Below are 24,214 nucleotides of genomic sequence, written 5' to 3' on the forward strand. Positions count from 1 at the left end.
AATAATTGTTTTTCAGTTCTCACATATTTAAAAAGATGACTCAACTTTAAAATGGTTCTTATCGGTGGTACACATGCTATATTGTGTTATAATCCCAGCCTATGCTATAAATCTAAGTAATTAAAGTCAACCTTTATTTCCTTCTACATCTTAATATTACTGTTAATCTTAGCCGGTGCCCCAAAAGTAAGCCATAATGGCAAACATTCATTTCTTCGGCACTTTAAAAGGAACCATATTATTTTGGGAAACCTATCGATGATGCAATATTCAAATTAGTCACATGACCCTTTTTTGCATCTTAGGGATTAAAGTCCACAAAGCTCTCACTGTCCCAGAGACCCGGAATACTATATAAACAGGAACAAGCTGTTCCCCTGAGTTCACAATTAACATCACTTGTGCTGCTTGCACGCTGCACCTCTACGCATTATTATTATTGTCATTTAATTAATGTACTTGTCATTCAATTAAGTAAATAAGTGTACTTCTATCTAAATAAAGTAATTCAACTAAATCTATAAAGTTGTTATTGTGTGGAATCCATATATTCACCTCAAGATACTTACACACTGGAACTTGTATCACCCCAAGATACTTACACACTTACACCTGCAGATCTTATATACACATCCTCAGTGTCCAGATCTCCAAATTATACATCAACCACGAAGAGAACTTCTCGACAACCGCTCGCCGTACAGAGTTAAGTTTTTATTTACTGCGCCTCAACCGAGGGTCGTAGCAATTGCCTTTGCAGTGTTGAATTACTAGCGCTCAAAATGTGGGACTTGAATAGTTAATTTCTGCTCATTTTTTTTGGTTCCATAATGCTCCCATGCATTCCTGTTTAGAGATAGAGAATAATTGCTCCTCATTAACTGTAAAATTTTTGATCAATAATAGGGAAGCAATTGGCCCAAACAGTCAGTCAGTCAGGGGTTACAACTCTGATCGAAATATTGTGACATCATATGATTGCCTAACTATATCCACCAATGAAAAACTTTGAAAGTCTATGGAATAAACTTTCAGAGTTTTTCATTGGTGTATAGTATAATAAGTAGGCTCCGAATGAGAATTGTACTGTCTATATAATTGCATATCTATGGTTTTTTAGGACCAATTTGTTTTATACAAAAAGCTCGAAGATATCGATCTAGTGAGTGGTTTATTTATGCAGTGAGTTGTCCGATGACATTTGTGAAGTTGTGTTTCATTTGTAAAAGCTTTACCCAAGGTACCCTCGAGAGGAAGCCAGCATTTAAAACCAATAACCAGTACAATTGTATCGGTGATTCGATCCATGTACGCCTTTCTTGAATTAACGAAGGGATACAATTGAATCACCGATACAAAACTGTATTGCTATGCCTTTCTTGAAATATTTTAAAGCATAACTTGCAAAAAGTGTATTTTAACAAAATAATTAAATTATCTCCATCTATGAACGCATACATTATAATATGTGTTATGTTTCCCTTTAATGTGAAATAGACAAACCAAATAAAAATGCAGTTTTTTTTCATCTAAACTTTATTGGAGTTGATTGAACAAAAATATACATAATTGTATGTAAGTAGAAACTTTATTATATAATTCAATTGGAATCTGACGGAATGGTTTGATAAATAAAAATAATTGATTTTCCTTTTAAATATTGATTTTATGTGAGCAGTTATTATTAGATGCCAAAGATCATACAAAATACCACTGAATTCTTCTACTAACTTACATTAAAAAAAATAATCTACTTAAAACATTTAAATACATACATGGTATATTATCCTACATCAACAAAAATGAGGCATTTCAATGTAAAAAGAAGCGATTCGTATAGGAATCAAATAAAAACTAACTATTTTTATTGAGCAACTAATAAGGAAAGGCCAAATTGATTAGAAAGTCATCAACAGCTAACAATATACTTAATGTAAAAAGAATTTGAAATTTACAAGCAAAGAAGTACATAGCTATGTTTTGTAGTAAGAAACATGTAACACAGATGTCACTTTAACATTTCAAGCAACCATAGACAATAAAAAATAGATTATTGTATTTATTTTTATCATTTTAAAGTGTTCACAACCTTTGATGTGTGAATATTTTATTGAAATCACATTAGAATAAGCATTGAAAAATAAAGAATAAACCACTTCAACAATCATGCTGGTCAGAAAACATCCATTTTAAATTTGGATTGGTTTTTAATTGGAATTTCATATCACGTCATATTAAATTGGTCGTCTTTTGGATGACATATTCAATTATCATTTTGGTTCTTTTGATATGTAAAAAGGGTTTGACATATACAGTCTTGAATCAATTAGTTTGTGCTTTGAATATTAAAAAGCATGCAGTGAAAATTTAAATATTTTATAATAATGGTTTATTCTTTTACTGACAGGGCTCCTTTTCGAGTAATCATTATAAAGCATCAAGTGGAGTAAGACTTGGTTGGATATTTAAACTACATATTTTTTCAGAGTGCATATAAGATTATACCCATTTCGAACCCTCCATTTTTGTTTAATTTATCACCACTAAGTTATCGTTCGAAACAATAATTTTCATCACCCAATCTAAGCTGCCAATGTTCCGCCTTGACAGGAAAAAGGATCAGATAGTTGTGGAATAAGGAGACATCGCCAAACACCCAATGGCAATATCCTGGTGGATTTTATTAAAGATACGCTACTGTTAAATGAATAAGGTAAAATATATGGGAGGTAGCACAAAGATCTCATTGCTTACAGTTACTCTCTCAGTAATGCGCCACTCAATTATCTGACAACTACTATAATTAGTAATTATTTAGTTACTAGCACTAAATCAAGCTCTATAATCCACCGGTATTCGTCGGTCAAATAGTCCACTATAGTCCACTGCATGCCTAGACTCGAACATTCTTTGTGGTTCCTGCAAGAACATCAGCGGCATACTCCGATTACTGCTGATATTTTACGCCAAAAGGAACTATTCTTCTATGAGAAAATTTATAAAAAAAACGATTTCTGAGCTAGAAAAGGGTGATAAATTAAGTAAATTTAAAGGAAGATTCGGCATATTGAAGATTTGTTAAGTGACTTACCGTTAAAAGTTAATACACATAATTTAATATGTGTTTTCGAGTACAAATAACACCGAGTTGTACAATCAAATCTATATAAATAAAAATATAAATGTTCGTTCATTCAAAATCTTAAATCTCCAAAAGTTTTTCACAGATTGCTTTGAAATTTTGACACAATGTTGCATTCGAATACGGGTGTGTTTTTTTATACCTATATTATATAGATATCACCTGTGACAGTAAAAACACGCTTTTTTGAAAAAACGCGTCATCAAAAATTATTTGTCTATCTGCACAGACAGACTGAGCCATGCAATGCGTGGCGGGGTACAGCTAGTTTTACAATAAAAACTGTTTTACGAAATACATGTCCTAATGCCGAATTATTGAGAGAGCACTGTACTAAAATATAATAGCAACAATCACCCAACAAAATAATATTGAATCAATAGACAATATATTTGTTTAAAAATTAGAGTATGAGAATCGAAGTCATGTCAGTTTAGTACCTATGTGATTTAGACGGATTTGACAACTGAGCAATCCTGACTTACGAAGTAGAGTTGAAATACATACATATTATGCATATTTAGTATGTATAAGAGAAATTCGAATCAGAAAAAAATGAGAAATAGCTTGAAGAATGTCAACACGATAAGAAAAGAGAAATACCTTTAGTAAAAGATTAATAATTATTACACATATATGTTTTTTTATATAAACCGTGTTTAACACTCATTTTGAAGTTTAGGATGCCATTGACAACTAAATTAATCATATTTGATCACAGTTTGCATTCCAGACACCGATTCACCAAACTAAACACAAATGCTAAACATTAATACTAATAAAAGTGTGTCTATAATAATACATACTCAGTTTATAAGAATAGAGTGCCATCTTGGATTTAAAAGATAAGTATTTTTTGTGATTTAATTTTTTACGGTTATCTTTTTGTTTCAATAAATGTTGTCAGATGTTACATACTGTGTTTTTTGTGTTCAGAAATCATCGTTATTAGAATACACGCGTTTGTGATAAAAGCCTTACGACCGCTTTAACCAATTAAACTGAGCGACCAAATAACATAAAAGTTCACTTCAACACAATCTGAGTATCACCAAACAGTGTAGAGTCTAATTTTTGGTAAGCAGCTGTGGTAATCTTTACTTATCGATGGATAAACAATTAACCCCTGTCAGCGAGATCAAAATTATAACATTTACAGATTTAAAAAAGTAAGCAAAATTGGTATATATATTCCATAGTATAAAATAAACATTCTTTTCAAACGCTCAGTCGGAAAATGGTTATGGGGGTAAATTTTAACTTAGCGTTCGCTCAGTTTTGATTCCTGAAAGCAGCTAATTATATCATAATTGGATTAAATTCTCAAACAACTGGAAACCTTAAGCAAGCGTCATAAATAACAATCGTCTAATAAAAAATGGACACACAAAATAAATATGATAATCTATAAAATCCAGAAGACATTTATTTTATTTTGCCGTAATACAATTTATTTAAACTGATGAGATTGAAAATCTTCTCAAAGCTTTTAAAAAACGGTAATTGAATTAAAGAGAACAGAGACAAAACAGAACATGATAAAATAATATAATTAGGTTAGGTGTGTTTTTGATTTCATCACTTAATGACTTTTCTTCGATGGTCCGCTTTGTAATGGAACTATCAAAAACATCCTATGTAACACCCAAAAACATTTTTCATATTAAGCAATACTTTATTTAAATATTCAGATATTGTAGTAGAGAGAGTTAGTATTTCTTCTATCTTCTTCCATTGCTTTGTCGGGGCCGATGAGGACAGGCTTACCGCATGAGCGTCCGATAATCAGCATAATGTCCGCTAAAGTAGGCATGCAGGGTTGGCGTCCTGCAAAGACATGCAACAGAAAACAAAATGGCTACACAACAAGTTGTTTAAGGGTTACCGCTACGCACGGTGACAGTTTACCAGGCACATAAGAATGACTAGACAGCTGTTTAATGTTTAGTGAAGAGGTCTGTACTATAAAACAAACATATTAGCGTTTGGTGAAGAGGTTTGAACTGTAAAACAAAGACACTACAAATTAACGGTTTTTGGGTGTAGCAAAAGGTATTCCACAAGGCTCAGTGTTGGGTCCCACAATAAATCTATTTATCAATGATATTGTTGGATAGAACCTTGTTCTGAGGTAAACTAATGTGTAATTTACAGGTCTATACTTAAAAATGACAGTATTGCTTCTTTAAATACTTATTAATGATAAAACCTTTTGAGGTATAAAAAAGTATTCCACAAGGCTCAGTGTTGGGTCTTGGTTTAAACGAATAAAATAATACTTTTTGCATTATCCGTACATACTGAACTCTTCAATAAGCAGTTTGTTCTTTAGATATAATAAATCGGTACCCACTGTGGGGTTAGAACTCTCAGCTTGCAAGAATGCTTGTGTTACCCAATGACAAAATAAAATAACGGTGTTACCAATAAAAAATGGAAAGAAGACAGCTGAGGTAAATAGTGACATCTAAATAGAGTTTTTGCACGAGGTTATGAAAAATTACTTTAAACAATAATAATTCAACAGTGTTAGCTGTCAAGCCATTAATCTTGTGCGTAGAAAATTGTCTTTGAAATTCTAAATGGATAATGAAACCCAAACAGAAAAGCTTGAAATTCAATGTATGTATGTATAAGCTTCAGAATTATGTTTAAAATAACCTCTTGTCATGATTAAATGCATTTCTTTATTTTTTACATTTAAATCTCATTAGAAGACCATTAAAACAAATTTAGTATTTTTTTAAAAGTGTGCATTTGAAAATCATATTTGGTCATTTTAAATACAACTTGTACACAATGTCACTGCCAAATGAATTATGAAGAAGTAAAATCAGTATTTATTATGAGAAGAACTTGTTAAAAAAATTGTTTTTAATTTTAAATGGAGGCAAAATAAATGCAAAATAAAACTGGCACAAAATGCACCGGGCTTATCATAAGTCTTTTTGTAAAATTTAGTTTGTAAAAAAAGTATGCAGAAGACAGTGTTTTTTGGGATATTGAAACACTTTGACTGCCACGAATTGAAATAATCTAACCCAAGGCTAACCTCGTCCTTCTTCGGCCCTGATGAAGTGGAGGCTTCATCAGAAACTAATTGAAATTTAAACGAGGTAGTTAATTTTACAAATCTAATTATGACAAGTCACAAAACTATTTACAAAAACACTTTGGGGAATTTCACAGAAATTCAAGTGTAACAATTTCATCGAATTGCTGACCAAACAGCCCATTTTATTTTTTGACATTTGCGCTTTGCATAAATGCTTACAGTTCCAGCTTTTGAACAATGTTCAATCAGCAGAATAGCACAACTATCATGTTGTTATGCTTGTCAGCTGATCAAAATTTGATAGAATCCCGGGATTAGAAGCGTTTTACTGGGACATTTAAAAAAAGCAAAATGGCAATGATTGCAAATTCAATGACAATGTTACATTTGAACATTACATTATATTTGAACACCCCAATCTATGTAAGAAAGTGGATAAATGTGTTAGGTAGCTAGAGCTAAGTCCTCCACCATTGCACCAGTAATATTTTCCGCTTACAATGATGAATGTAGGAGGAATTCAAATACTGTTAGGTTATTCATAAACAGGGAATGTTTTAGGACGGGTTGTTTCGGAGAATTTGAACAATTCATCAAATTTCAACATTCATTTTCGGGTTCTGTGAAAGACTTATTCAAGTTCTGTTTTTATATCATTGTAGGCTAGTTGCTTGACAAAACTGAAATAAAAACAGAACTTGAAAAAATCTTTCACAGAACTTGTAAATGAACGTTGAAATTTGATGAATTGTTCAGATTCTCCGAAACAACCCGTCCTTAGATTTCATAATTCAATTCGGAGCAGTCAATCAATGGAAAATGATCAATTCAATAGTATGAAATATGCAGATGTCATGAGTCATGAGGCAAAGGGTATACTTGGTGAAATGGATGATAAACACTTCTGATAGGAGTAAAAGAAGAACTCACTAATATTACATCTATCGGCTAAAAGAAATTACTTTGTAGAATCTATCAATGGATTTACTAATGACAAATATATATATTATATACACACAATCCTAGTCCCCTGGGAAGTTATGTTCTTATGAAGTATAGTTTTACAATCACAGGTAAAATAGCAACAAGTGAAAACATTTCATTTACAATCTTAACCCATATTACGCTGACGTTGCGAAAATGCAACGGTCAGCTTGCCGGGTCATTTTGAGAATTTGATAAGGAATCGTCGTTATTTCTTCAAGTACCTCTTAAAAAAGTCTAAATTTTACCACTACAAAACGGGCAAAACCAATTCGGTTTAGTTAAAAGGTAAGCGCCTTCAAAATTGGGCAAAATACGGCACTAGGTAAGTTGTTTTAAATAATAATTATTGTTAACATATAGATATATATCGACTGTAGTTTGGTAAAACCAGGAGACGATAAAAACAAATACATATTTAGAAATTCTTAAAGCACCACCATGAAAAATAATATAAAAACCACTTTATTATACTGTCTGAAGAAGGTTAGTTATAACCAGTGGCGGCTCGTAACTTTTGGGTGTGTTTTGAGTTTCAATATTTAAAAACTGGCACTATTAATGTCCTAGCCGAAAACCATTTTTTTTTCGAAACTTCGTCTTTTGTATGAAAATTTCAGGAAATCGGTGCAGTGCACTGCCATACTCAAATTTCCTGAAAATCTTCATACAAATAACCGAATTTTCTAAAAAAAAAAAATGCAGAATTTTTCGAGCGTAGCACTATTGCACTTAAAAGTCGCGAACCGCCACTGATTATAACCGAAACTAGTTCGCTATTTGTAAAATCTGTAATAAAGTGGTTTAAAACAAAGTAATTTTTCATTTAAATTATAATGTCAAGCCACAAAATATATTGCTTTCATCGATAATTTATTGCAATTCTGTTTATAATTTTGAGAAATTTGAGCATAGAGTAATTTCATCTATGGTTTTCTTGAAATAAACTAAAAAAAATTGTGCATAAATTTAGTTTTTAGTATTAAAAATACTACGAAGCAAAAATTACCATATTGTACTTTTAAAATTATTTTACAATATTAAACCACTGAAAAGTAACATTCTAAAAAAATGTGGCTCAAAGGTTTGTTTTACCAAAACACAGTAGATATATACTTATAGCAAACTATTTTTATAACTTTTAGCCATCTCTAATATAGAACTGACCGAGGTTTAGTAAATAAATAATTTTAAAAAAAAACACACCCATTAATAAATTTAAAAGTACCCATTTTAAATAATTTGTTTGAATTACAAATCACTTACAGTAGAAGTTTTAAAATTTAATTTTTATTTTATTTTCTTATGCCCGTGACAGACCGCTCCATATTCTCGTGGCTTGGCCTATTTCAGCATACAGCTCGCCATACATTCCCATTGGTAGTTTATGGCGAGTGAAATGCTGAAATAGGCCAAGCCATGATGCGTATGACATAATGTGTCTCTACCCTAATGGTGAACTTTTATCACATATACAAATTTCATAAAAATCTGATAACGGGAACTCGTAGCACGAAATATTTTTTAACAATAAAGTGGACAATTTGTTTGTTTGTTTCAATAAAAACAATCAATGATTAGTTTTTCTATGTCAATGCAATTATTTTCAGACATTTTCGCCATTTTCGTGACAAGTTATGAAAAATTCGTTTGGCTGTAAAATAAGACAAAATGCCATAAATTTTGTTGAAATATTTGAAAAAAATTATATTCTAAAGAAAATACAACTGATTTTAAAGAGCAAAGAGATGGCATATTATTTTGAGATATACACACATTTTATGGGGGCATAGCTTTAAAATAAAGATATGGATACATAATTATGAAAATTAAATGTTACTATACAGTGGTGCCTCACACAACGAACTTAATTCGTTCCAGGAGCAAGTTCGTTATGCGAAAAGTTCGTTATGTGAAACGCGTTTTCCCATAACAATACATGTTAAAAAAAATAATTCGTTCTGTAGCATAAAATATGGTAAGATGACATAAAAAAAAGATAAATTTTTTGTTATTATTTTTATTTAGATACATCTAAAAACATAATGAAAAAAACACACATTTTTTAATTTTAAGAAATAATCGAATCTTGCACATCTTCAAATAGTTTTGATACTTGTTTGGCTACTTTGGCTGATTTTATTGCATCCTTGTTTTTCAAAATGGTGAAAATGTTGGTCTTGTTAAGGCCAAACTCTTTGACGAGGTCACACTGTTTTACCCCACATTCACTCCTTCTAATTATTTCCTGTTTCATTTCAAGAGAAATCACCTTCCTGCTTTTTTTAGAACCCATCGTATAAAAAAAATGTTGAGTTTATCTTAAAAGGACGACTGCCGTGATACGTGTGAGATTTAATTCGTAATGAAGAACGATTGCTGCGATACGTGCGTAAGTTAAGCGTACTACGCAGTGACTAACGAGTCTAACGACTGCCTGCCCGGGAGGATGCAATTAATCGGCAGTGATCGTAGAAGATCGGGCGACTTCGTTGTGTGAAGCGAAGTTCGTTGTATGAATCGTGAAATGAACGAAAAGGAAGTTCGTTGTGTGCAGCATTCGCTGTGCGAGGCGTTCGTTGTGTGAGGCACCACTGTATATTATACACATAAATAATTAGTCTGTTTTCAATTATGCTTATACTCTGTATAAATAAATTTCCATTTAAAAAATAAAATTAAAATTGAAAAATATTTTTCATTTTTGAATTATTTATCATGATATATTTTATTAGTGTGGTGCATTTTAGAATGTTCGTTGTTGAAAATCTGTCTTGAAAAGTAGTAGAGTTTAAAAATTGAGTACGAAAATCATCACCATCAGATATTGTGTGGTTCAGGTAAAAACATCTCCAATCTTCCTGCCATGTGCGACCTTGGACATAACCCATTGATTATAATAATGTAATAAATAAGTCTACAACACACAATATTGATTTGTGAGAAAACGCACTGTCAGCATTTTGCTCATGCAAAAAATGATTGTTATATTTTTTAATGTTAGCGTTAGCGCGTTTAGGAGTAGGTACCTTCGTAACTATTTTCCCCCTCTCCCCTGGTGCAACTCGTGCCCCGCTCAGTGCTGCCGCAACTGCATGGTAAAGTGCTTGAGAGGGCCGTGTCCATCGCGCGGCATTTTATTCATTGTACTCTTATCCTGATAACGTGCGCGGTCAATTACTCTACACCGAGCATGTATTCATACATGTTATTCGTCAAGATCTCACCTTTTTTCATAAATAGATAGATGTTCTTTTATTTACATCAATTAATATATAGTACAATTAATACATTAAATTTGAGATAGCTTGAGAATTTTGCTCGCGTACGCCTTTTTGTGTAATTTTTAAAGGCGCGCCTCTTCGCTGGTTAAGTATCAAACGAAAAATATTATAAAAAATGTACATAGGTGAACAAATTGTTATTTGACAAAAACTGTCCTGTTCTTATACATATAACATTATAAATAAAAAATTTACATTGTTCAAAATCTTAAATTCGAAAATTCTTGAAATTTTGACACACGTTGCATTTGAATATGCGTGTGTTTTTATATACCTGTATTATATGGATGTCATAATAATAAAAACATGTTTTTTTTTTAAAACAGCGCCATCTATTGGATGTAAAAGCAACACACGCTATTTTTTCTCTGTCTACACAGAAAGACTGAGCCACAGCAACTCTTGGCGGGATACAGATAGTTTTTTTTATAAAAAGGAAATTTAAAACATTTTTAATAACAACACTTGTATATGTATTGGCAACTAAAAATCTGTATATATTAATTATTGCACTAGTATAGGTTCAACATAGAAAATAATACATACATAAAAAATATGTAAGTATTTAATTTATCACGGAAAATATTTTCACTACGGTTTGGTTTACTATTCTAACTTGTTTTGTAACTACAGTAGGGATCAGAAAATTTTTTGTAGGAAAACTGTTGTTTAACGAAAATTGGATGATGTACAATCTAAACAAGAAGGTACTGTCCAACCTTACACCGGTAGTTCTGTTAACAGTATAACTCGCATACAAAAAAGCATGTTTTTAAGTCAAAACCAAAATTTGCTCTATAATCATAAGATTTGTAAGTAAGTACTTAAATACCTACCTACTTAATTATAAACCCTAATATATTTTATGCATCATTTTTTTTTTAATTTCAAATAAGGAATGTACAATTTGACCAAAGAAAGTTCAATATTTCAAAGACAAATCTTTTTTCAAAATTTCTTCAGGCAGGTAGGTACTATAAATATGAAAATATTGAAACAAAATTTACCATAGACGAAATGCAAAATGGTAGAATTAAAATAGGACTTCTATGTTGTAGTAGAATCAACTTTTTTTTATAAATGCAGGAATTTAACGATAAACGTAACATAGGTTAACTTATGCATTCATAGATGGCATTAATTTAATTATTTTTTGAAAATACACTTTTGCAAGTTGTTTTAAAATATTAAAAAGCAGAGGTTCCCAAACTTTTTTGCCCCGTAGACCACTTGCCAAATATTTTTTTTCCGTAGACCCCTGCCTGCCGAATATTGAATTTTCCTAAAACTATTAACGTCCCATGTGATAATCATTTATTTTTTTCATAAAAAGATTCCCTTCCCTTGCCTGCCCAACAACCGGGTGGCGGTATAGTTCCTCTGTTTTTGCATTGTGCAGACAGGGGCGCCCTTGTGAGATATTACACCAAATGAAAATGGAGCAGGATAAGCAACGGGAATTTCTTTCTGTAGCTGGCCCTACAGAACTGAACCTTAAGTTCTTTGTTAGCGCTTATTCCGATCAGTTCTTCTAGTCATATGATATCTGATTCTTCAACGTTCCATTTGCACAGTCAAAATGTCCTCAAACTTAGTTTTGAAGTCTGTGTGAAGTTCATCTAAATGTTGGACGTCGTTATTACCCTGGATGTTTTTAAAAAACAAGTTGGGGAAGTAGGAAAATTCGCGACTTCCAATGTGCAATGTTTTGGTTCAATATATTAATTCTGACGAGAAAAGGAACGTAGACTCTATTTATATACCTCAATAAACAACTTAACGATACATAAACATACATATCAAATAAGTAATTTCTCAGTCGATTATTAGTATTACGTAAACTGTGTTAGGTGTATTGTGTTATTTACGGAACTCCTAAATGATGAGTTGAGATAAATGGGGGTCCACTCATATGTACCCCCATTTGAATCTCGTGGACCCCCAAATTTTTTTCTCGCTGACATAGACCCCCAGCAAGCCGATATCGACCCCTGGGGGTTCATATAGACCACTTTGGGAACGTCTGGTTTAAATCATAACTTACAAAAAGCGTATTCTGATAAAATAATTAAATTAATGCCAACGCGTAGATTATAACGTATGTTACATTTACCCTTAAGGATATCCCTCCATCAAATTGGAACAATTTCCTTGGTCATTGCTAGATTTAAATTTGTGATAAAGGAACCAACACCAAAATGTATGAGTCAAAAACTCATAATCTTAAATACTTTACTTTATACTATACTAAAGGCTGTCTTTATTCTTGAATATTGTAGATTAAAATCATAGAATAAAGAAGAAAACAGAAGTGCCGTCCATACAAATTAGAATGAAAATAAATGTTCCATTTAGCCCAATAGCTCTGTCTCCCATGAATTTCGTAAACATAGTTTTGTATTGGAAATTTAAGCCCCGATTGAGAAAATATTTGGACCACGAAACAAGCCATTTCCTGTGTTTTCTTTATTCTATGATTAAAATCTAATCTATCCATACAATATTATCATGTAATTTTAGTATACATTTGAATGAGAATTTGTCTAAATACCTCAGTTTCATATATCCATTTGTATTTTTAAAATTTTTCAGGGATATTATCTATTTTAAACCCTAGTCATTTAAGAATAATACACATTTTTGTTAATAAGTTAATTGATATAATTTATATTTTAGACATTTTTATATTAACATCAATTTTCAAAGAAAAGTATTATAAAAATAATTCTCTTAAATATACCGAATTTTTCTTGCTACAATATTATCTAAAAGTAATAATAATTTATTATAATACTTTAATTATTTACAAGAAGGCAATCATCTTTAGCAATATCAAGAAGAATAATGAACACTTGTAGAAGAATTAGTCAAATGTAAAAGATAAAACATTAAAAAAATAATAGTTTGTAATCATAGACATTCAAATTAATAGACTTGTCCTAACATGAAATTTGGGTATCATTTTGACGAGCTGAAGGCAAACCACTATTGAATAAACTATGACATCAGTCGTACATTGACCTCCAAAGAGCGCACGGAATTTGAAATAACCGGACCACAGGCAAAAAAATAATAATGTTTGTTAAAATAATTCTGCGCACATTCTGAATGTCCATTCTTAAGGCGATGCCATACGTAGTAATGCAAAATCATGTGTTTTTGGTTTGAAAATTTGGTCGCCTAGAAATGTTTCAGATGCTTTAATTAAATACTGCGAGTAGAATACATCTTGGCCTTTGAAATAATCGAGAATTTTTTAGATTAATCTTTTTATAAGCCCAGAAAAAACAATGTATAAGGCCTATGAAAACTGCTTTAAAGTTCAAAATCTCCTACTTACGAACCAATTTTCAGTTATAATTTTATTGTATAATGTGGCAAATTAAGTTATTTATAAAATGATCAGAAAAAAATTAAATATTTATGCCTGAACATCCACAAAATAAAGTAAAAGACACTTTTTGGCAATGTTTTTTTCTTGCATAAATCAAAACAGGCGGATGGTGTTAAGAGGGAATTTAAACCTTATCGCCATCTACGTAAGGGTTGTTATTGATAGCGGCTCAATTTAAAATATTACACGACGTAGTGCATCGCTTTAAACGAATTGCCTGGCGTAGCGATGCTAAAATTGAGTGAGTTGGCTAATTTATATCACATTTGTAAAAGTGTCTACCTAAAGAGAGTAACAAAATATACAATTTTGAAAACAAGCCTGAACTTTTGTTTACACAGCTAGCAATTTGCGCGTCAGCAATTCGTAAGCAGATTTTATTTTTGAGGACCGAATGGTGATATTACAATGCGAGTTGCCTGTATACTGTCAGATTAATTTATTGACGTATCGCCGAATGTGGGACGGTCACGACGCCTCTCGCGCTCTGCGCAAATTGGTTTGTTCCCCTTTCCCCGATAGGCCCATCTATTAATTTGCATGTCTACGTTCGGCATCAATCTCAGTTGAAAATTGCATTTTTAGAATAAAATACAGAATGCACCAGAAAAATCTTTAGATATCAAGAAAAATTATGAACACTTGTAGAAGAATGGGTATGTTATAAGAGATATCAAGAAGAATAGTGGACACTTGTAGAAGAATGGGTAAGTTGTAAGCGACCATTAGTTTAAAGATGTAAATTTGAAATCATAATTTGGCATTACTCGTTGTCTTCTTAGGACAAAATACGGAATGCAACAGAATAACCTGAATATTTAAAAAGATTCATTATAACGTTGGCCATATCAGGCCACTTTATTAGACAGCATTATAACTAAAATGTTTGAAGAAGAAAACGACCTTAAATTACGGAGCGTACCAGAAAACTATGAGTTTTAGGGCTTCTAAACAAAAGTTAATTATAGCAGCTGTCTTTGAAAAGTCACTTTTGTGAGAAAAATTAGAAAGGAAATGTTTGCAAAATCGTGTAAATATATACAAAGTTCGGTAATTTTTGGTGTCATTTCTCCTCTTTCATTTGATATAACTACCATAAATCTATCTTATACACGGTGTCCAGAAACTAGTGGTGCAAGCGGGAAACTGGTGAATATACATCACAAAGAGAACCCAAAAAAATCAATTTTTTTTCAATCTGATATTTCAATTTTTTTTTTTCCATTTTTTCGGCAACCAAAGAGTTAAAAAAAATAATTCAGATCCGGCTCTACGTTTTGAAGCATTTTAAGAGAAAATACAACTGAAAGTAGGCCCGAATGAAAATTATTTTTTACAAATATGACCTAAAAAACTCAAAAAAAAAATCGACTCCAAATGTGAGGTACCAGTAGTTTCCGGACCCCATGTATACAAATTGTTTACCAAACCAGACTAGGAATTATTATTTTTCGTTAAATTAAATAATGTTTTCCCATCAATGTAATTTTTGCACTCGTCATATTTTGTCGTAATATTATTTACAAACAATTTTAAAATTTAGTCTAGTGATTATAGAACAGTCTGTACAATAATAGGAGTAGTGAAAAAAAACACTGAATAAATTTTAACAAATGCAATAAAGTTAACATTCAATTGACAACTTTTGTAAATTTTTGACACCAAATGAGCACTATGTACATAACTTGTTAAAAATACTGTGTGTCCTTTAATATATAATATGCAATCAAATATCAAAAGCGTCATATTTACAATGTTATAAAAATAATACTATCAAATAGGAATATTTGGTTTCAAAGAGATTTGGCACAAGAGAAAAATAATTGACTAAACGATAGTTTCCCTATCGCTGAGAACCTGTATACCGTGCTCGGAAAATATAAACTTTACACAATCGTCATAACTTCTCAGAGGACTTCGAGGACCGTCTACCTTCACTACGTCATCTTTAATATTCAACTTATCCAAATCTAACGACAAACAGTTCTTATTATTCCCGCTGACTTGGTTGGGATCGACGGGGTGACAGTTAAAATAAAGGAAAACTTCGTCTGTACATTCGGGATCAATATCACATACCTTCTTTTTACCTCCGACAACCTTATGCACTCCCGATAGGTCCGTTATGACTTTAACCGCCTTTCTTTGAGAAGCTGATCTGATATCTTCTGTGGACTCGGTGTAGTTTTGATTAGCGTCGCCACAGAACGATTTAGGCGATAGATCGGCAGTCGACGAGACTTTGTTCGTCAATCTGACGCGTTTTTCTTTGAATTGTTTGATAGGCGTCAAAGCGCTGGACGTGTAGACTTCGTTGCTGTCTGCTTCGTCCACGCCGATCAAATAATTCATAATCTTAGACGAAATGTGGTTGTTTTTCGGTTTCGGTATGTCATCTTTGAAGGAGCGGAATTCGCTTGGAGAAATCATTACTACGTCGTTAGTGGAGGGAGAGGGGGTTATGACAGAAGGTTTTAAGAAAGAGTAATCATTGAACTTACTGCAATTCGTTCCAATCGTATGTCCGTCCGGGTGAAAGCGTGTAGAAAAGAAACAAGGAAATTATGTTAGCTGCTATCTCCATTATTTGTATTTGATCTGGATTGCAAAAACAGTCGCAATTAAAATAAATAATCATAAAAATTACACAACAAGAGTTAAAACAATCATATAAAACAAAATCTAAACACTGGCATGCATTGAACATATTATGAACTTAGTCAAGATTGCCATCACTTTTTTAACATGGATAAAATAAGTTTCTACTTTTGAATGTCGTTATAACTTTGTGGTTATCGTGGCTATAACCGTTCCTTCCTCAGGGCAAAATATACTAACTTAACATTAGAAAATAATGGGGAACATAATATATTACTAAGTGTTGAAGTGGGGGTGGAGGCGCGTCTAGAAGTATTGAATTATCCAGTCTATTGAAGAGTGGGGGGAGGATATAAAATGGATGGAGAAAGGTTTTCACCCTTCATTCCATCTCCTTCCCCTCTTTTCACTAATCCCTAATCACTAATATATTATGTTAAGGTGATGCACTACGTAGTAATGCAAAATCATGTGTTTTTGGTTTGAAAATTTGGTCGCCTAGAAATGTTTCAGATGCTTTAATTAAATACTGCGAGTAGAATACATCTTGGCCTTTGAAATAATCAAGTCTTTTTATAGGCACAGAAAAAAATAATGTATAAGGCCTATGAAAACTGCTTTAAAGTTCAAAATCTCTTACTTACGAACCCAATTTCGGTTATGATTTTATTGTATAATGTGGCAAACTAAGTTATTTATAAAATGATCGGAAAAAAATTAAATACTTATGCCTGAACATCCACAAAATAAAATAAAAGGCACTTTTTGGCCATGTTTTTTTCTTGCACAAATCAAAACAGGCGGATGGTGTTAAACGGGAATTTAAACCTTATCGCCATTTACGAAAGGGGTGTTATTGATAGCGGCTCAATTTAAAATATTACACGACGTAGTGCATCGCTTTAACCCATTGTTTTGTAATGATAAGTAAGTATTTTTTTTTTCCCTTGAGGAAGTAACGGTTGTTCCGAAACCGGTCGGCATATACAAAAAAAATGTTGTAGTTCAAACAAAGTAACATTGTTAAATTTATTTAAAATAAGTTTATTTTGAATGTTCCGTTTATCTGCGTGTCGGTAACTTTATCAAACAAGTGCAGTAATTTTGTCTACATAGAACTAAAGCCGTCGTCCGACTGGGTCGGTATCGATGAACAATCGACATAAACCGAATGCCCCACGCAGAAAATTCTCACAATGGCTGTGAAACACACCATGGCGAACTTTACTTCTCTACGCAGCCTTCGGCTTATGTTGATTGCTTACCAATGTTGACCCAGTGGGATAACGTGCTAAAAGACAGAATTTTTACTTACATTGTGACAAACATTTTTTTAAATCCTAGGATAACTGGTGACTTTGAAGGTAATAAGTTATAAGGCAACAATACATTATTTGAAATATGTACATAAAATAATATTTTGATAAATTAAAGTAGGTAATTCAAAATCTATTACATTTATTAAAATAAATTCACTACACATTATGTACCAACAAGTTAGAGTAAACAAATAATTTGGAAGACATTAAGGTTAAACGCAATGTTCATTATAATCTACACGTTCATAGATGGCGGTAATCTAATTATTTTCTTAAAATTCGCTTTTGCAAGTTATTGATGTACAATATTTAGACGAATTATTTGTTTGCACCCGTATATACGCAATATGAATATGAATAAATAGTTTTGTCCATTTAAAAACTCAATTTTTTCGAGAAAGGCATATAGAATACTACAATATTGGATTGAATCATCGGTACAATATTGTATTGGTTTGCCTTTATCGAAAAAATTGAGTTTTTAAACGAACAAAACTATTTATATTGTGTATGTACGGTCGCAAACAAATAATTCGTCTTAATATTTTAAATCATAACTTGCAAAATGTGTATTTAAGTGAAATAATTTAATTAGCGCCATCTATGAAAGAGCAGATTATGAATTCTTTTAAGTTTACCCGTGATAGAATTCTTTCAAGTTTACCCGTAGTAGTATTCTTTTAAGTTTACTCGTAATAGTATTATTTTAAGTTTACCCGTAATAGAATTCTTTTGTAGAACAAGATGTAACTACAATAGGACAAAACCGTGACCTTGTGTTAATCCTTTTACCGAAACCTTTAATCCTTTGAAACGAAAACAGTCCAAAAGAGAATATGTCACTGTTATTCGATATTTTTTAATATGATTATTGTAAACCATTATCTTTATAAAGGTTTCAAATACATAATATACGGTGATCGGGTATGTCATCACAATGACAATTCAACACACCTTCGAAAAGTGATATAAAGTCATGAAAAGTGATGAAACAAAAACTAGGTTAAATAGGTTACATAGGTAACTATTAAACCTAGTTTTTGTTTCATCACTTTTAATGACTCTATATCACATTTTAAAGGTGTGTTGAATTTTCATTTTGATGAAATATCATGGAACCATAATATACTTGGGTGCTTCTTGTGCAAGGATATTTTAACCAAAGGTCATTTATATTCTACCTGTAGAAAATAGGTAATAAATCATTATGTTCACTACTGGTACCGGAGATGTGGGTACTGTTATCATTTTTGTAATGATTTGGGCGTTTAAACCTTTAGAACTACGTAAAAAAAATTATTAAAATATATGCAATAATTTCAAATTAAAGCAGTTAAACCCTGAGGCATGTGCAGCAATTTGGCTGAATTTTGCAAAAAAGGCGACAAATTTTTGAAATAGCCATTACCGGACCTGGGGTGCTCAGTACGTAGAAAATTATGAACCAGTGTCTAATTTGTTAGTCATTTATTTATGTATTTTTGTCATACCTAAGTGCTGTTACAGTTATTGTTTACCATTTTTATATTAATAGGCATTCAAAAAAGGACACAATTATTCCAAAGAAGCAAACAAAAAAAAAAAGATTGACATTTTGACTGGTTTTTCAAAATGATTGCAATACAAATTTTAAAATAAATTTTTCATTCTTCCTTTCCCTTGTGATTCATAAACAAAAAGTGAGAAATTTGGGCAATTAACATTAAGGACGGATTGTTTCGGAGAATTTAAACAATTCATCAAATTTCTAAGGTCATTTTGGGTTCTGTGAAAGTCCTATTCAAGTTCTGTTATTATATCATTATAGGCTAGTTGCTCGACAGGACTGAAATAATAACAGAACTTGAAAACATCTTTCACAGAACTTAAAAATTAACTTTGAAAGTTGAAGAATTGTTCAAATTCTCCGAAACAACCCGTCCTAACATAACAAAATTTGAAGTGTATCAAAATTGTTGTTAGGCGTCCTAAAAATGGGATTTAAAAGTGCATGTGCCTGAGAGTTAATATTAAATCATAATTTTTTAATGGAACCCAGACACCAAGTCTGGCCTGTATAAAGTGTGTTGGTGTTGACTTAAATTTTTTAATCTGATATAAAAAGTCTCGCATCTTGCATCATCGTAAAACACAGCAAAATGAATAACCAATAAAATGAGGTTATGATATAGTTGTATGATTCCAATAAAAGTAACAAAGGCGTGGTTGCGATATTTACATGTTCTTAGTGGAGCCAGCCCCGTAGAGCTGATGCTGGTTGATGTAGGCGATGATGCCATCATCTATAAGGTACTTCACGCTCTCACCGCGACGCAGCAGTCTCCGGATCATGGTGGAGCTCACCTCGTTGGGCACCCAGTTCGTCACTATGGTTATGTTGCGCTGGAACAAAAATTCCGTTATTGATTTGCGCACAAATAAACTATAAAATATCTACAAGGATTTATAATAAAACCACGATCAATTTGGTACTTTTATACAAATTAGTTAATGGCATAATGAATGCACCTGACTTAACAAAGAGTACCAAATCGAAGCAAAAGACTTCCTGAGTTGTTCTTTGTTCATTCATCTAAAACAAACTATTTCATCATTTCCCAGTCCAAAGGCTAAATAGGCTCAGGAATAAATTCAGTTCCGTTGATATTTTCATTAATTGCATACTAAAATTTAAATCAGTAATCTAACATTTTGTTTCGCTAACATTATCATATGTCCGGGGGTAAATTTCACAAACTTCAGAAGGTGATTCTCAAGATATTTGTTGTTTTTTTTCCATACAAAAATATTTTTCTTAGATGAATATTATTTTTTCCATACAAACAAGTGAACTATTCTAATTTTGATATTTTGAAAAAAGTTACTTGTACTATCATGTAGAATCACCTCCTTAAGTTTGTGCACTTTACCCCCAGACACCCTGTATATAATATGTAACATGCTTTTTAAGCAGAATTCTTGCCTGAACAGACATGCAATAATTACAATAGCGTATTATCCAAGGCGGATATTTTCAGTTGCAAACTTACCAAGTACAAGAGGTCCGTAAAAGAATATTTCTCTGATGGTTTGTGAATAATGTTGTCTCTATTGTTTATATTTCTATTATAATTTGATTTATATCTACAACCTCTCTCCATGGCTATAAATGTATTGATAAATGTTTTGTTTTGTAAATTTTTTGTTTTATATAATCTTTGTTTTGTATAAATTTTTGATTTCATATTCCTTATTATGCTGTCTCAGTAGAGGTAAAGTCACAAGGAGGAAATTCGTAATTGGTTTTATTTTGGCTACATAATAATTATGTGCAAATTGAAATAAATATAAACTGTCGATTTTCCGAAAAATATTAAATAAATAAATATTTACCACATACTTTACGTTTTCATTTAATGTTAATTTTGCTATTTACTCTAGGCAGGTCTCAATTCCTTTTTTTCTTTCTTTTTCTTTGTATTTGTTGTACTTAGGCATATTATGTTGATTCAATTTGTTCCTATTTCATTATTTTATATTCTATTGTTTGCTATAGTGGCAATATGGATAAATTGAATTGGGAATAAAAATATTATTATTATGTTAATTTAATGTAATGTAATTTATTAAGACTTGTTTTTTATCTAAAAACCCTATGGGCGTGAATAAAGCATCTATTAAAATATATTCCCAAAAAAAAAACTAACATTTTTCTACACTATAAATCTGCTCTGATTATGGAAACTGCAAGGCTGTCCGAATGGCTGACTCAAGAAGAGAGTGCAATACAGTTTAAAACCGCAAAAGATGAATAGCAAACGTTTTGTATCGGGGATATGTATCATAACCAATCTCATTGGGAGATCAAATGAAGATCAAAAGAGGAGTTTTTTTTTACATGTATATATATTTTTTCAATATCAAGAGTCCCAACTGCTCCCAACCGTCTAGAGCCAGTGAGACTATGGCATCCTCAATTGGGGTATGTTATGAGGCTGAAGGTAGTGGGGAGGGGAAGGAGATGGGGAATAGAAAGATAAGGGAAGTACCTACCTATTCAGATCTGGTCACCAAACATGACTACAGCCATTTCAAGCAAAGTTTCAATTCTGAATGGTGATCTTACACCAGGGCGATACTGAGAGTATCATCCACTCTGGAACGGGCCACAAATATTATACATATTATTTTATATGAATAAATTGTGAAATAATATAAATTAAACCAATAATATTGACTTGCGCACGCCGGGATTTGAACCCGCGACTACCGGAATGCTAGTCGAGAGCCTCACCCCTCGACCGTCAGTATTCATGTATGAAAAAATCATATGTTGATTTTTTTCATATTAACCCTTAGGAGCTGGAGCCCTGCAATTGCAGTGTTGAAGAATTGTAAACGAAGCACTGCAATTGCAGTGTTGAAGAATTGTAAACGAAGCACTGCAATTGCAGTGTTGAAGAATTGTAAACGAAGCACTGCAATTGCAGTGTTGAAGAATTGTAAACGAAGTACTGCAATTGCAGTGTTGAAGAATTGTAAACGAAGCACTGCAATTGCAGTGTTGAAGAATTGTAAACGAAGCACTGCAATTGCAGTGTTGAAGAATTGTAAACGAAGTACTGCAATTGCAGTGTTGAAGAATTGTAAACGAAGCACTGCAATTGCAGTGTTGAAGAATTGTAAACGAAGCACTGCAATTGCAGTGTTGAAGAATTGTAAACGAAGCACTGCAATTGCAGTGTTGAAGAATTGTAAACGAAGCACTGCAATTGCAGTGTTGAAGAATTGTAAACGAAGCACTGCAATTGCAGTGTTGAAGAATTGTAAACGAAGTACTGCAATTGCAGTGTTGAAGAATTGTAAACGAAGTACTGCAATTGCAGTGTTGAAGAATTGTAAACGAAGTACTGCAATTGCAGTGTTGAAGAATTGTAAACGAAGTACTGCAATTGCAGTGTTGAAGAATTGTAAACGAAGTACTGCAATTGCAGTGTTGAAGAATTGTAAACGAAGCACTGCAATTGCAGTGTTGAAGAATTGTAAACGAAGTACTGCAATTGCAGTGTTGAAGAATTGTAAACGAAGCACTGCAATTGCAGTGTTGAAGAATTGTAAACGAAGTACTGCAATTGCAGTGTTGAAGAATTGTAAACGAAGCACTGCAATTGCAGTGTCAACCTTATACATTCATTTTGCCTTAGGATATTACTTCTATGTACTGGGTTTGTTAAACACAAAAATTAAAATCTCACTTTATCATGTGTGGTATTGTTTTCACGTTGGCCTTAACAAAATCTAACTTTATCATATTATGTGGTATTGTCTTCACGTTGGCCTTAACAAAATCTAACTTTATCATATGTGGTATTGTCTTCACGTTGGCCTTAACAAAATCTCACTTTATCATATGTGGTATTGTCTTCACGTTAGCCTTAACAAAATCTAACTTTATCATATGTGGTATTGTCTGCACGTTGGCCTTAACAAAATCTAACTTTATCATATGTGGTATTGTCTTCACGTTGGCCTTAACAAAATCTAACTATATCATATGTGGTATTGTCTTCACGTTGGCCTTAACAAAATCTCACATTATCATATGTGGTATTGTCTTCACGTTGGCCCTAACAAAATCTAACTTTATCATATGTGGTATTGTCTTCACGTTGGCCTTAACAAAATCTAACTTTATCATATGTGGTATTGTCTTCACGTTGGCCTTAACAAAATCTAACTTTATCATATGTGGTATTGTCTTCACGTTGGCCCTAACAAAATCTAACTTTATCATATGTGGTATTGTCTTCACGTTGGCCTTAACAAAATCTAACTTTATCATATGTGGTATTGTCTTCACGTTGGCCTTAACAAAATCTAACTTTATCATATGTGGTATTGTCTTCACGTTGGCCTTAACAAAATCTAACTTTATCATATGTGGTATTGTCTTCACGTTGGCCTTAACAAAATCTAACTTTATCATATGTGGTATTGTCTTCACGTTGGCCTTAACAAAATCTAACTTTATCATATGTGGTATTCTCTTCACGTTGGCCTTAACAAAATCTAACTTTATCATATGTGGTATTCTCTTCACGTTGACCTTAACAAAATCTCACATTATCATGTGTGGTATTGTCTTCACGTTGGCCTTAATAAAAATGTACTTTTATTTATTGAATATTCTTGCCGACTCTTATGGGTTAATATTTTGATGACGACTTCTTGCGAGACAAAAATTTTTACAATTAGCTGTTACACGATGTTTGCAAAAAGTCAGTAAGTACAGTTATTAATTGTTTCCTATTATATAAATAAATAATTTAATTAAAAAAAATCAAGCATCAACTCCAATAATTTCTCCCCCACTCAACTAGTGATGGATTCGCAGAACAAACTTTAACTCAAACAGCATCAGTGTTGTCACTCAGCTCTTTCAGAGCTAGATTTTTTCAG

At 32.1% G+C, this 24,214-nt stretch overlaps 1 protein-coding gene across 2 annotated transcripts in view; it reads right to left on the bottom strand.

Annotated features, from left to right (window-relative positions):
• Positions 1-3,249: 3,249 nt before the first annotated feature.
• The window catches only part of Nmnat (nicotinamide mononucleotide adenylyltransferase), a 40,039-nt gene continuing 19,074 nt past the window's right edge, over positions 3,250-24,214 (bottom strand). Inside the window, exons 6-8 of one of the 2 annotated variants that reach the window (XM_089646660.1) lie at positions 19,995-20,158; positions 15,939-16,359; positions 3,250-4,969 (exon numbers count right to left, since the gene is read on the bottom strand). In XM_089646660.1, the coding sequence (XP_089502786.1) occupies positions 4,943-4,969; positions 15,939-16,359; positions 19,995-20,158 (612 nt within the window). In that variant the 3' untranslated portion in view covers positions 3,250-4,942. Of the gene's footprint in view, positions 4,970-15,575; positions 16,360-19,994; positions 20,159-24,214 lie in introns of those variants that run through there. The other variant, XM_089646659.1, reaches the window with a different exon arrangement.

The sequence above is a fragment of the Hesperophylax consimilis genome, chromosome 25 (assembly GCF_061612785.1).
Source record: "Hesperophylax consimilis isolate HC1 chromosome 25, BYU_Hcon_1.0, whole genome shotgun sequence".
Lineage (NCBI taxonomy): Eukaryota > Metazoa > Arthropoda > Insecta > Trichoptera > Limnephilidae > Hesperophylax > Hesperophylax consimilis.